Consider the following 15,256-nt stretch of genomic DNA (forward strand, 5'->3'; position numbering starts at 1 on the left):
AATGCATGTCGACCAATAGTGATCGACCTAAGTTGTGTCGACCCAACGACCCATACCCGAATGTATAATGGAGCCAAAGTAGGATTTAGAATTGGAACCGTGGGCCTGAAACTACACCACTGTTGCGTGACAGGTTTAGTAGAGATATAAGGGTACAGAGGTCCTCACTGACCTCTTCTACCACCTGTCCACTACTTGCTTTTCACATTCCAGTGATATATTTTTTTTACATCTACCTTGATGAGGTTATAAATTAACAAGCACCTGATGATGTATATTATTATTATTATTATTATTATTAATATTATCAGTTATTTATATAGCGCACATATATTCTGCAGCGCTTTACAGAGAATATTTGCTCATTCACATCAGTCCCTGCCCCAGTGGAGCTTACAATCTATATTCCCTACCACATGTACACACAGACAAATTCATGCTAGGGTTAATTTTGTTGGGAGCCAATTAACCTACCAGTATATTTTTGGATTGCGGGAGCAAACCGGAGTACCCGGAGGAAACCCATGCAAGTACGGGGAGAATATACAAACTCCACACAGTTAGGGCCATGGTGGGAATGTAACCCATGACCTCAGTGCTGTGAGGCAGTAATACTAACCATTAAACCATCCGTACTGCGTATGTATATTACTGATATTTATCATTTCAGAGCAGTGCAACTTAGCTCCTTCAAAGTTCCCTGTTATCATGCTTTCTATTGATTGTAATTGAATTTTGAAAGGGGCATTATATCTTATGTATTAAATGGTTTCATTGTTTTTTTTTTGTAGTATACTGACTGCTTCTCAGTAGAGTATTAGAATATTTCCTTATTACATACCTCCACCAACCCATGATTTGTAATTGAACTGTTGCTCTGGTCAGTGTATTAAGATTCTTTAGTAAATAGTGCACTGTGTAATCAAATATTGGCCATAGACTGCAGTGGGAGAGTGCACCTGGTTGGATACAAAATGCACATGGTGTCTGGTTAGTATCGGATATGTTTTTATCCTTACATTGTGTATTAACGTGATTGTGTGTATCTCATCATCGCATTTTTAATGCAGGTTGTCTACGTATGATGCCACCTACCACATTGCGCAGGAGATTGCAGAGAAGATCCATGAGCGGAACCACTACCTAAGAAATGGAGAGAACCCTGTCAAGGTGAAATTGCTGGTTGTTAAATATTTCATGGAAAACTATAATGCAAAATGCTGTTGTAATGCAGAAAATATAAAGGTGATTTTTTTTTTTACCCACCACCCTGCATTTTGATGACCTAGCTGTAATACCCACATGAGGAGATGTATCAAGCCTTGGAGAGAAAGAAAGTGGAGAGAAAGAAAGTATCAACAAATCAGATCCTAACTGTCATTTTACTGTCTGCGTTTATTAAAATACAGGAGCTGATTCATTGGTACTTTGTGGTCTGTGTATGAAGCCTTGGAGAGAGATAAAGTGACGGAGATACAATACCAGCCAATCAGCTCCTTACTGCCATGTCACAGACTGTGTTAGAAAAAATGGCAGTTAGGAGCTGGTTTTCTGGTACATTATCTCTGTCCACTGTATCTCTCTCCAAGCCTTGATAAATCTCTCCCACACTGTTCCAAAGCTGTAGGACAACATCTGAATCTTTGAGAAAAATTACAATTGTCAATATTTGTATTTGTCAACTGGAAAGCATGCAGACCAGCAGTCCAGATTTCTGGTGGACAAAAATAGTTGTGGCCTATTGGAAAGAGGCATTTGTAGAGGATTGTAGCTTAGCTGAATTTCCCACTGGGGTTTAGGGCAAATATTTGAATGGTGCCAGCTAGTGACGGTTGTCCTTGATATTACTAAGTAGTATTAACTTTTAAACAATATCCCTCTAATCTTGGAGCATCCTGCTTTAAGTACACATTACCCACAAAGCTGTTTTGTATGCTGAGATAATCGTATCAATGTAGCTTATCTCTCCATGGTTATATTCTTATGAAGTATGGTGCAGACCACAAATTACCTTCTGTCTTGTGTTAAAAGTAAATAAGCCCACCCCCACCTTTTTTGTCTTTTCTTTTTTTTTAACCTTTTTATGGAAAGAATTAGGATGTCCACATTTTTTTTCTAACATGGTTTCCACGTGAAATTATCGTCAAAATATAGCTTCTCAGGAATTGGAAATAGAGGTTTAATAACTACACAAGAATTTGAGTTCCATAATAAAAATAAAAACTGCTTTTGGGTTAGAACTGGTTAGAATTGCGCAATTTTAGCAGAAAGGTAAATTATGCAGTTCAATTCCCAATTTATCATGTGGCAACCTGGAAAAAATATTAAGGTAACTATAAACATGTACAAAATCTTCTTCTATTTTTAGTTCTTTCAAAACATGTGTACAGTTCCCAAAATAGTGTCTGTCCCACATATGATTACATTTGTTCCAATTTATTCTGTTATGAAGGAACATAAACCTATAATTATTGCCATTGCATTGTATTGCAAACAACAGCTCATTAGTCCAGGATGCTTGTATCTTCAAAGTCATTTTTTTCAATATAGACTTTCCCAAAACATAAACATAATTCTCTTTTTCCGCACAACAACTCGTCTGTAGCTTACAGTACATATTTGTAGTTACCAGGGTTTCAAATTTCTGAAATATTAAGCGTCAAATATTGTTGAACACTGTAAACTGTTAGCTGTGAAAGGGTTAGTTAATGCAAACAGGTGAAATGTACTGTATGTTCATCCTAAACTTCTTCAATGGCCTCAATTCCCCTCACGAACGGACCATGGGGATGCAGTCAGGATCCCGCCAGTCAGATTACCGACGCCGGTATCCCGACACTATTTGGAATGCAGGCATCCCAAATAGGTAGACCCTGAGTTCTCTGATAGATTTGGATTACCTATCAAAGCTTCCATCAATATCTCCAAATCTGTCGCCTCTATACCTTGCTATTAGGCTTTCGATCCTGTCCAACCTATACTCCCTTGAATTTTGTCCATTCAAACGGTCTCATATATGCTCTCTATGGTCTCCTGATCGCCCACAACCAAACCCCAAGGAACACCACAAGCTGACCTGTGAGAGGGACATTGGAGAGACTCTGGAACCGGAGACGTGGGCTAAAGTTCAAGAATTTGCTGCTAAATCTTCTATTTCTCTGGCTGGGTCCACAGGATTATCCACAGGATAACATTGGGATATTGTCGAGCGACAGCGAAAATGGCACCAACACGGTCACGAGCTTTCTGGCCTCCCAGGATGCATTGGGGCCTCCACTATATAGTCCCGCCCACTGACTCAGTCAGATCAGTTTTTTGCTTGGTGCGGCAGGAAGCCGCATGGTCACAGGGCTGCTGTGAATAAAGCAGCCTAAAGCTTTTATTATTTTATTTTTTATAGACTTACTATATTGTTTTTTTAGAGCGACTTCTCTTAACAGCGTCTTAAACGCATATTAGAAAGAGTCGCTCCAACAACTCCCCACCGGGTCGCAACAACGCTTACCTTCGGGTATCAGTGCTGTCTCGACGGGCTTCTGTGTCGGATGTCCTAGCAGGTCCAGCAGACGTAACCAGGCTGTGGCCGGAGCATGGGGAGACGGTGAGTCTATGGACTTCCTCTTACTAGAGGGGTCAGGACACAGCTACACTGATTTGGTGGAGACTACAAACAGTGTGTTGATGCGCCGAACATCTCGAGTGTGACAGCGCTACGCTCCGGGGATCATAGGTGCCAGGACTAGGTAGAGGCCGCGATCCGGGGAGTTTAAGTCAACGGGGGGGATTCAGATGCTCTCCTGGCCGTCCCTCCTCCGAGTTCATGGCCAGTTCCCGCGTGTCTCTCGTCTCATGAACTGAATGACCTCACTTCCGGCTCAGACGCTACCACGAGGGTACTCGGTCGCAGCTTAGATGCTGCGGTTGTGTACACTAGAGATAAAACCCGCCAGACCGAGACGCAGGCCTTAGCGTCTGCATACACGTGGAAGTCGCTCAGCGACCGTGTCCGTTGGTGAGCGTCCGTGTCCGTTATCAGTTATCAAGAGCGGCAGTGTACACCAGTAGCGTCTGAATCCACTCAGCGTCTTACGAGCGTATTTGCTTGGATATGGAAGTGTGGTGAGTCTCCCTGTATCCCGCTCTCCAGAGGCAGGGTATACAGTACTAAAAATTCTCTCTACTTCTTAGTATGCATTGTAAATTTTTAGTACCTATTGCATATGAGACCTGTATATTACTGTGTTTTCTGCATGTTATGTTGAAAAAAGAGCCAGTTAAAACAGAAGTACAATTTTCCTACTTATGTATAAGTTGTTATGGAGGTTGTATTCTCATATGACAATGTCTAATGCTTTAACATGTGACTGACTGCTAGTATGTGTGCTGACTTTTCTGTGTAATGTCAGTCCTGTTCTGACCCTCAAATCAGGTGCACTGTGGTCAGATTGATCTCACCTCTATATACTGACATATAGCGTGTTCTTCAGTCACAAAATTGTGTAGTCAATAACAGATTATTACCATGTCTGTGAGCGGCAAAAGTGATGAGGAGAATTTATCAAGCACTCCCATAGCCCTAACATGCTTATCTTGTAAGTCAGGGGTAATTGATATGAATCAATTGGTCACTTATGAGGGTTTGTGTGCAAACTGTTTCGCTTTTCTGCGAAGTAAAAAACAGGAGTTGGTTCAACCACCAACCGAGCCACCATGGAATATGTTCGCAAGGACTCTATCTTCTATAGCAGACAAGTTAACTACAGTAGCACCAGCTCAAGGGTTAGGTTACACTATGAACCCATACATGCAGCTCCCTTCCTATGGCTTGGTTCCAGTAGCCTCTACAAGCAACCAAGAGACGGGTAAAACTAAGACAGATACGTCTATATGGCAGACTACACAAGATGATACATCAGACGATGAGACAATAGATTCGACTCCGTATGATGATCAGTCACAGAGTTTTAGTTCAGATGATGTAGCTGAACTTATTAATGCTGTGAAGGCTGTTCTCTTGTTGGAAGAGCCAGCCAAGACAGTGTTAAAATCTAAAGCACCGGTATTTAAACAAACAAAATCAGTGAAAGCTGAATTCCCAGCGTCAGATGAGCTGACGGAAATGATGGATGAGTCTTAAGTAAAAAGTATAAGATTCCTAAAAGATGGGATTCCTATTATCCATTTCCAGCTGTGGATTGTTCGAAAAGAGAAGTTCCTCCAAAAGTAGATGCACATGTTCAGCGACTCGTGCATAAATCTGCTTTACCACGGTCATCTACCTCACTAAATGATGTCACAGACAGAAGGGTAGATAGCCTTTTGAAAAATATTTTTTCTCTAGTAGGAGCAGTGGTAAGACCTGCTATGGCTTCGGCCTGGGTAGCAAAGGTAATGGGAGAATGGATAGAGGAACTAGAGAATAGCATCCCTTCTCCTACTAGGGAGCAAGAGGATAATTTTTGCCGTTTAAGACAATCTGCCCAGTATGTGGAAGAAGCAGCAATTGATGTAGGTACAGTTGCTTCTAAAGCTTCAGCCTTGACAGTAGTCGCTCGTCGAGCAATTTGGCTACGTACCTGGAAGGCAGATGCGGAATCCAAGAAAGAATTGGAAGCATTGCCTTTTGTGGGTAATATATTATTTGGAAAACCTTTATCGGATATCCTAGAATCAGAGGCTGAATCGAAAAAGGTCAGATTTCCGGCTACCTATAACCCTAAGTCCAAGGGTTTAAAATTTCGCTCTTTTCGTTGGCAAAGCAAAGCGAAAGCAAAAGAGGAGCCTAAACAACCCCAGTTTAAATCCAGGGGTAGGAAGCAGTGGGCTAGCAAAAACCCAGCTTCCAAACCTGATCAGAAACCCTCAGCCTGAAGAGACGGGCCTCCACCTGGAGGATTCCAGGGTTGGGGGCCGACTCCTTCAATTTGCACACATATGGCAACAGTCAACAGCAGATGCCTGGGTGCAGAAGGTAGTATCTCAGGGGGATGGGTTCCCATTCAGGAGGCAGCCTCCTCAAAGATTTTTTTACACCAGCCCGTCTCGTATAGAGTCGAAGGCCAATGCCCTGCAAGAAGCAGTCCAAAAATTACTGCAGTCAGGTGTGATTGTCCCAGTACCTCCATCACAAAAGGGACAGGGGTATTACTCCAATCTATTTCTAATCCAGAAACCAAATGGGTCATATCGACCAATTCTAAATCTGAAAATGTTGAACAAATACATATGGATCCCGAAGTTCCACATGGAGACGTTACGCTCCATAATGTTGGCTATGGAACCGGGAGATTACGTGGTATCTCTGGATGTACGGGATGCTTACCTGCATGTGCCTATAGCACTGTCACATCAGTGTTACCTCAGGTTTGCCATCCTCCAGGAACATTTCCAGTTCCAAGCTCTGCCTTTCGGGCTAGCTACAGCACCCAGCGTGTTTACCAAGATCATGGTGGTTATGGCAGCTTGTCTGCGCAAGCAGGGGATAAGAATATTCCCATACCTCGACGACCTGTCAGTCTTAGCACAGTCGCAAGATTTACTGTTGAGCCATCTTCAACAGACGATAGTTTGTTTACAGAGACACGGGTGGCTCATAAATTGGGAGAAGTCGTCCCTGAATCCGTCACAGCGGATGGTTCATTTGGGGGCCATATTGGATTCAGACCTACAGAAAGTTCTCTTACCAGAGAAAAAGATAGTCAAGGTGCAGGTCATGGCTCAGGAAGCGATGCAAACCTAGACAATGTCAGTCCATGCAGCAAATCGACTGTTGGGTCTGATGGTATCAACCTTCGACATGGTGGAATATGCGCAATTCCACTCCAGACCATTGCAGCACCTTATTCTGACCAAATGGAACGGAAATCATCAGACGATAAAGAAGCAGATGATAAAGATTCCAATAAATGTAAAAAGGTCTCTAGCGTGGTGGCGACAGACAGACCATTTAAACAAGGGGAGACCCTTTTGGATAAAAGAGTGGCAAGTCCTGACAACAGATGCCAGCATGCAGGGCTGGGGGGCGGTACTCGGAAGCCTATGGTTCCAGGGAAAGTGGACCGCAAGGGAAAGTCGCCTGCCGATAAATCTGTTGGATATAAGGGCCGTTTACTTGGCTCTAGTTCAGGCAAAGGACAATCTACAAGGAAGACCAGTCCAGATCCGCTCAGACAATGCGACGGCAGTAGCATACCTCAAAAATCAAGGAGGAACTCACAGCAAGAGTCTGATGGAGGAAGTAACTCCCATTCTAAAATGGGCGGAACTCCATCTCCTGGCATTGTCAGCAGTATTTGTCCCGGGTGTACTAAATTGGGAAGCGGATTTTCTCAGTCGGCACACCATTCAGGAAACCGAATGGGCACTACACCCAGAAGTGTTTCAGACACTGGTGAACAGATGGGGTCTACCGGAGATAGACCTTATGGCGTCTCGTCTAAACAACAAAGTTCTGAGGTACGGATCGAGAACAAGGGACCCAGGAGCGGTCCTGGTAGACGCACTGTCAGTAGAATGGAGGTTTCAGCTGGCATAGTATTGGAAGGTATTCTAAGAGATAGTATTCAGAAGTTCCTTGAAGTCAATAAGGTCATTAAAAGGAATCAACATGGGTTTATGAAGGACCGATCCTGTCAAACCAACTTACTTGGCTTTTATGAAACAGTAAGCGCAAACCTAGATCAGGGTAAAGACGTGGATGTAATCTTTTTAGACTTTGCCAAAGCGTTCGATACTGTACCACACATGAGACTTATCTACAAGCTACAAGAATCAAGGCTAGGAAGCACAATATGCACTTGGGTCAAAAACTGGTTAGATAATAGGGAGCAGCGCGTAGTGGTTAATGGATCTTTTTCAACTTGGACTGAAGTGCTAAGTGGTGTGCCGCAAGGCTCAGTATTAGGACCGCTATTGTTCAATATTTTCATTAACGACCTAACAGAAGGTCTAGAGAGCATGGTGTCAATTTTTGCAGATGATACCAAATTGTGTAAGGCTATAAATACAGAGGAGGATGCCGAGTCTCTTTAGAACGACTTAGTTAAATTAGAAGCATGGGCAGCCAAATGGAGAATGTGCTTCAACACAGACAAGTGTAAGGTAATGCACTGTGGTAACAAGAACAAAAATTACACCTACCTACTAAATGGGGTAAAATTAAGGGATTCTGTACTGGAAAAGGACTTAGGTGTCCTCATAGATAGCAAGCTAAGCAGTAGTCCCCAAAGTAGGACTGCAGCAAAGAAGGCTAATAAGATATTAGCATGCATAAAACGGGGTATTGATGCTAGGGACGAGAGTATTATACTCCCATTATATAAATCACTAGTGAGGCCACACCTTGAATACTGTGTACAATTCTGGGCACCGTACTACAAAAAGGATATCCTGGAGCTAGAAAAGGTACAGAGGAGGGCGACCAAACTAATTAAGGGCATGGAGACGATGGAATACAAGGAAAGGCTTGAAAGACTAGGCATGTTCACATTGGAAAAGCGGAGACTAAGAGGGGATATGATCAACATCTACAAATATATAAGGGGACAATACACAGAGCTTGCGCGGGACCTGTTTTTGGTTAGATCAACACAGAGGACTCGTGGACACTCGCTCAGGTTAGAGGAGAGGAGATTCCGCACAATACGGCGTAAAGGCTTTTTCGCGGTAAGGACAATACGTGTTTGGAATTCCCTGCCCGAGGGAGTTGTAATGGCAGAATCTGTCAACACCTTTAAGAATGGGTTAGATATTAGATAAATTCCTAATGGATAAGGATATCCAGGGGTATGGTGCATAGTCATGCATTATAGTTACTATAAATAGGGATAAAATGCAACGGCTAACAGCAGCATCAGTCAGAAATTTTAGTCAAATTATCATGCATAGGAGACCACAAATAGGTTGAACTCGATGGACAATTGTCTTTTTTCAACCTCAGATACTATGTTACTATATCTGTTCCCTCCAATATCTCTGTTACCCAGAGTAGTGAGAAAGATAAAGCAGGCAAAAGGAGCAATTATTCTAATAGCTCCAGCTTGGCCAAGAAGGCATTGGTACACAGATCTGTTGAGAATGTCCACGGAAGCACCGACACTGCTCCCTCAACGTCCAGATCTGCTAATGCAGGGTCCTTGTTGTCACAGTCGTCTGGATCGCCTATCTTTGACGGCGTGGCTGTTGAAACCTCTATCCTAGAGGCTAAAGGATTTTCGAAACAAGTAATCCAAACTATGCTTAGAGCAAGAAAGCCTTATTTGGCCCGTGGTAAGTCTCCTTTCCTACTTTTTTTTCCAGACAGAGCAGTTCTCAGAACGACATCTAGCTATCTTCCAAAGGTGGTATCAAAGTTTCACCTGAATGAAGAGATTGTATTCCCAGCTTTTCAGGTATCAGGACTATCTGCGGGAGAAGCGTCGCTGGACGTGGTCCGGGCTTTAAGAATCTACAAAGATCGTGCGAGTGCCATCAGGAAAACAGATTCTCTCTTCATCCTCTACGGATTCCATAGAAGAGGATGGCCTGCTAGTAAACAGACGCTGGCGAGATGGCTCCGAATGGTAATATCAGAAGCTTATTCTCATGCAGATCTCCCTATTCCGGCTAATGTCTCTGCACACTCTACACGTAAGGTAGGTCCTTCTTGGGCAGCACAGCAGGGTGCTTCAGCAGAACAGATATGTAGGGCAGCCACATGGTCTTCCATAAACACATTCATCAGACATTATGCCTTGGATACTTTTGCCTCTCATGACGCAGACTTCGGGCGAAAGGTCCTCCTGTGCAATCAGAAGCGTCCCCACCACTAAAATGGCTTTGGGAATCCCAATGTTATCCTGTGGATAATCCTGTGGACCCAGCCAGAGAAATATACGTTACGGTAAGAACTTACCGTTGATAACGTGATTTCTCTTATGTCCACAGGTATCCACAGGGATCCCACCCTGACGCATCTGATTTGAGGATCTAGACAATCACTAAACCTCTTCCTTCTTGTATGGAAGGGGGTGCATGTGTGTTCTTATCGCCTGTACAGGTCTCTACCTAATGTTCCTGCCTAAAATCGCTGTGGAAAGAACTGATCTGACTGAGTCAGTGGGTGGGACTATATAGTGGAGGCCCCAATGCATCCTGGGAGGCCAGAAAGCTCGTGACCATGTTGGTGCCATTTTCGCTGTCGCTCGACAATATCCCAATGTTATCCTGTGGATACCTGTGGACATAAGAGAAATCACGTTATCAACGGTAAGTTCTTACCATAACGTATATTTTTGTCAGGATCTGGGAAAATACTTGAGCACCTTTGCTCACATCTGGTGGCACTGCCCTAAAATTAGGTGCTTTTGGGACTTCATCATTTAATACTTTCCCTTACGGACATCTCACTCCCACTCTCTGATATTACTTCTTGCCATGGCCTATTCCCAGTTGTGACAGTAATACTTTTGCCACTTATTACTAGGCACATCCTTAATGCGGCTAACTGTGCCATTGCGGCTTGTTGGAAGAAAGTAGACACCCCCCCCATCCCTTCTTTTCTGCTCTACATAACTCAATTTGGCCCACTTACCATTTAGAACGTATTACTAGCTGTTTGCATGAAAAGTGGGTACATTTTTGCACTGTACGGCTACTATTTTCTGCTGTGCTTGTGTATATTTTCCATTCTCTGAGCCACCGGTGTCACATGGGGTGTAAGACCATAATCTGCTACCCTGGAGCAGTTGGTTTTCAACTATAGTCAAGTCATGTTTTGGGAATTTCTTTAATGATACACAGGTGAGTTGTTCTGTTTTACTAGATCAGTAGATCAGACACCCCCCATTTTTGGAAACGCTGCCCAACACAGTCCCCTCCCCAACCCCAAATGTGCGATGACACCGGACCCATTCTGCAATGTGCAGTCCATTCACCATCGTAGTTATACACTAGTCATCGGTTTATGTACAACATATGAATCAGGCTCACAGATAGGCCTTCTCTCGGCCAATTAATTTTCTGTAGAATTCTACAATTGTGCCATGGCTTGAGGTCCCTATTGCACAGTGTCACACCACTTGAGCCCACCATTTCTGATTTCCACATAATGGGAAGTACTATGACACCAAGGGCCTGATTCATATTTGTATGCAAACCCAATGGTTTATGTACTAATATGATGCTTAGGGGGCTGTGCAGATGCAAGAGGGTCTTGCAATGGTGCTTGCAGTCCCCTGTCAGCCGCAGCATGATTGACATGCTGCAGCATTTTGGGGGGGTGGCACATGGGTCCATTCTTCAAAATGAGGGCGTGTCATCCCCGTTTTGAAGGCGTGGTGGGTTCAGGGTCTGCGTCGTCAGGTCGCACACTTCATGGACACCAGTGTCCCGAACCTACAGCCACCCTGAGTAATCATCAGATTAAACAAACAATGGTAGCTGCTCAATCATATTTGGAGATAATTATATAGCAGGTGCTAGAAAAGGGGAAGGGTCACAAACAAACAGCAGACAGATATTGCCCCCCCCCCCCTCCCCCCCCTGGTATCCGCCAGCACACTAAAAATTATCTGTAACCATGCCTGAACCTATGTGGTAATAGAATTTCAGAGAAATTGGTTTAATGTGTTTGCAAATAAATGTTTAGCTGCTGAGCCGCATCAAGGCTTCTCCGATATCAGCAGTCCTAACACTACATAATGGCAGTGCCCACATAGGGCCATGTGATTTGTCTACAGTAGGGCATCATTATAAAGGCTATTACTAAAACGCATCCAGACAGAGGGCAAGCTTACCTGGGAGCCACGCCCAGGAACTCCCATTAGCACCACAAGTAACAGCATGCCTTCCAAATGCTGCTCCCATTCAATGCCTTCTCACACAAGCAAACAAACAATGGTAGCTGCTCAATCATTCCTGGAGATAGTTATATATCCGGTGCTAGAAAAGGGGAGGGGTCACAAACAGCAGACAGAGAGGGGTTTCTCCCCTGGTTTCTCCTCCTGGTATCTTCAGATTAAGCAGGCTGGCCAATGGTTGCGATGGTGATCCGAGGCTGCGCCCTATGACGTAGCCCTTGGATCCTCGCTAATGCTGACAGGAGCCGTCTATCTTCTACAGACGCCTCCTAGTGCATATGAATTGTAATTAGATGGAATTGCCGCTTTCTTGCTGCTGTGCAATTCCATGCAAACCTGAATCGGACCCCCAAATCCATAAAGTATTTATTTTGTTGCAGATTTATTATTTAATTGAACATTGTTTCAATAGAAACAATTTAGGTAAATTTAAACACATCTGTGATACGAAGTTTCCCCGATATCTATTCAGATTTCACATTGATTTTTATATTTTTTCAGGACATTAAAGGAACAGATAAATTTGCATTGTAAGTGAAAGAGCAGTACTAGCTGCGACATTACATGCTGTTGAATCACAAATTTATATTCTACAGAATGCCTTTTCGGTGCAGCTTTGGGTGAATTGCTTGCCTTTGCCGACAGAAGGACACAATACACACGTTTGCTTCTACTGTAAACAACTGCCCTTAAAGATACGCATGAGAAGACAGGCCTGAGTGTTTGTGGTCACAACAATGGCTAATGATCCAAGCTCAGCACTGTGGTTTAGTCATATTCTGTGTGTAAATTCTAGATGAGAAACCATGTTTTTATTGCGAGGTTGTTTTTCCACTTAATTTTTCCACAGTGTGTTTTGTTTTCAGTAAGTAAAGGCAGCAAAACTGTGTTATTATGTGGTCATGTGGTGGGGTGTTTGTTTTTCTGTTTGAGTGTACTATTCACAAGTCTAAAGGCACATTGGTAAGGTGCTTACACAAGGTAAGCCATAAACGTGGTTATATGCTGACCATTCCTGTTGATGGCTAGTGCAGCAACTTTGTCTTGTCCGTCGGTAAAACGCCTTCAAATTGCATGTACTCTGCTGTATAAAAATATAGAAGAGCCTGTGCCAAAACATTGTGAAAACGTTCTATTTTCTGTATAAGTATGTGGATTCCAAACTGCTTCTAGAAGCTCCAAAGTGACTTGCTATAATATTATAGGACAGTTACTGGTGAAATATAAAATAAGTGAAACATAGAAATATAGAATTTGTCGACAAATAAGAACCACTTGGCCTATCTAGTCTGCCCCCCTTTTTTTTTTGTTTGTTTTTTTTACAATATTTTTATTTCTAACCTTGTTTGATCCTTATTTATTTGTAAGGAGATCCTTATGTCTATCCCAGGCATGTTTAAATTGCTCTACTGTCTTAGCCTCTACCACCTCTGATGGGAGGCTATTCCACTTGTCCACTACCCTTTCTGTGAAGTCATTTTTCCTCATATTTCTCCTGAACCTCCCCCCTCCAGTTTCAGTGCATGTCCTCGTGTCCTATTGCTTCTCTTCATTTGGAGAATATTTCCCTCCTGGACTTTGTTAAAACCCTTGATATATTTGAAAGTTTCTATCATGTCCCCCCTTTCCCTTCTCTGCTCCAAACTATACATATTGAGATTTCTAAAGGCCCGTACACACTGGCCGATATATCGGCCATTCTCTTGAACGGCCGATATATCGCGGGTCCGTCGGCCAGTGTGTACGGCCGATACGTCTGTGAACTCCGTCGTTCACAGACGTATCGCGTCAGCCCCGCAGCACAGCCGACGGCCAATATATCTAACGATATATTGGCGCGTTGCTGTGTGTGTACGGCAGTCGGCCGACCGCCCGTACACATGCTGCGGCGGCCGGCGGTGATTGACAGCTGAACTGGGCGGGCGTGTGTACACGCCCGTCCAGTTCATGACGTCAGTCCCCAACGGATTGGGCAGTGTGTATGCTCAACACACTGCCCGATCCGTCCATAGATATTTCTGCAGATCAGTTGATCTGCAGATATATCTTTCCAGTGTGTACCCACCTTTAGTCTTTCTGGGTATGTTTTGTGATGTAGGCCATGCACCATTTTATTTGCCCGTCTTTGTACATTTTCTAATGTATTAATATCCTTTTCAAGATATGGCCTCCAGAACTGAACACAGTATTCTAGATGAGGCCGTACCAATGACCTATACAGTGGCATTATTACTGCTTTCTTTCTGCTGCTGATTCCTCTCCCAATGCAGCCAAGCTTCCTCATTGCTTTGTTACATTGCTTACCTGCTTTTAAGTCATCTGAAATAGTGACTCCTAGGTCCCTTTCCTCCTCAGTAGTTTCCAGTATAGTGCCATTAATACTATATTTAGCCTTTGGATTTTTGAGACCCAAGTGCATGATTTTGCATTTTTTGGCATTAAACTGTAATTGCCACACTCTTGACCATTCCTCTAGTCTACCTAGATCCTCAATAATTTGTTTTACCCCACCAGGTGTGTCTACCCTGTTGCATACCTTTGTGTCATCTGCAAAGAGGCATACTTTCCCTTTAATGCCATTTGCAATGTCACCAATAAAGATATTAAAAAGCACTGGTCCAAGTACAGATCCCTGGGGTACTCCACTGGTTACATTTCCCTCCTGTGAATGCACTCCATTTACCACAACTCTCTGTTTTCTATCCTTCAACCAAGATCTTATCCATTCAATAATCCTAATATCCAATTCCAAACTTTCAAGTTTATTTAGCAGTCTGCGATGTGGAACAGTGTCAAAAGCCTTACTAAAGTCTAGATAAGCTATATCCATGGCTCCAACCTTTATCCATCACTTTAGTCACACAGTCAAAAAAGTCAATAAGATTTGTTTGACATGATCTCCCCCCAGTGAATCCATGCTGTTTGGGATCCTGTAAATTGACGGATTTGAGATAATCTGCAACTCTTTCTTTTAAGAGTGTTTCCATCAATTTCCCTACTACTGATGTAAGACTCACTGGTCTGTAGTTGTTTGCCTCTTCCTTGCTTCCACTTTTGTGCAGTGGGACTACGTTTGCTCTTTTCCAGTCCTCTGGAAATACTCCTGTAGCTAATGACTGGTTGAATAATTCTGTCAATGTTGCTACCATCACCTCTTTAAGTTATTTTAGTATCCTTGGATGCATCCCATCTGGCCCCATAAATTTGTCCACATTCAGCTTTGAGAATTCTTTTAGGACCTTCTCCTCTGTAAATATACTGGTGTCATTTTCCTGAATATTCCTGCAACTTAACTGTGGCCCCTTCCCCTCTCTTTCAGTAGTTAATACTGAGCAAAAATAATTATTAAGATGATCTGCTATTAAATTGTCTCCCTCAACAAGACTCCCAGTGTCTGTGTTTAGTTTTATTATTCTGCC

General features: G+C 43.2%; 1 protein-coding gene across 2 annotated transcripts in view; it reads left to right on the forward strand.

The window, feature by feature from the left end:
• STX8 (syntaxin 8) overlaps positions 1-15,256 on the forward strand; it is a 415,577-nt gene that overhangs the window by 17,526 nt on the left and 382,795 nt on the right. For both annotated transcript variants that reach the window (XR_010243916.1, XM_063961043.1), the window contains exon 2: positions 1,071-1,170. Coding sequence is in view for 1 of the 2 variants with exons in the window: in XM_063961043.1 (XP_063817113.1) it covers positions 1,071-1,170 (100 nt within the window). In the remaining variant the exon portion in view is untranslated. The remainder of the gene's footprint in view (positions 1-1,070; positions 1,171-15,256) is intronic.

Source organism: Pseudophryne corroboree, chromosome 3 (genome assembly GCF_028390025.1).
Source record: "Pseudophryne corroboree isolate aPseCor3 chromosome 3, aPseCor3.hap2, whole genome shotgun sequence".
NCBI lineage: Eukaryota > Metazoa > Chordata > Amphibia > Anura > Myobatrachidae > Pseudophryne > Pseudophryne corroboree.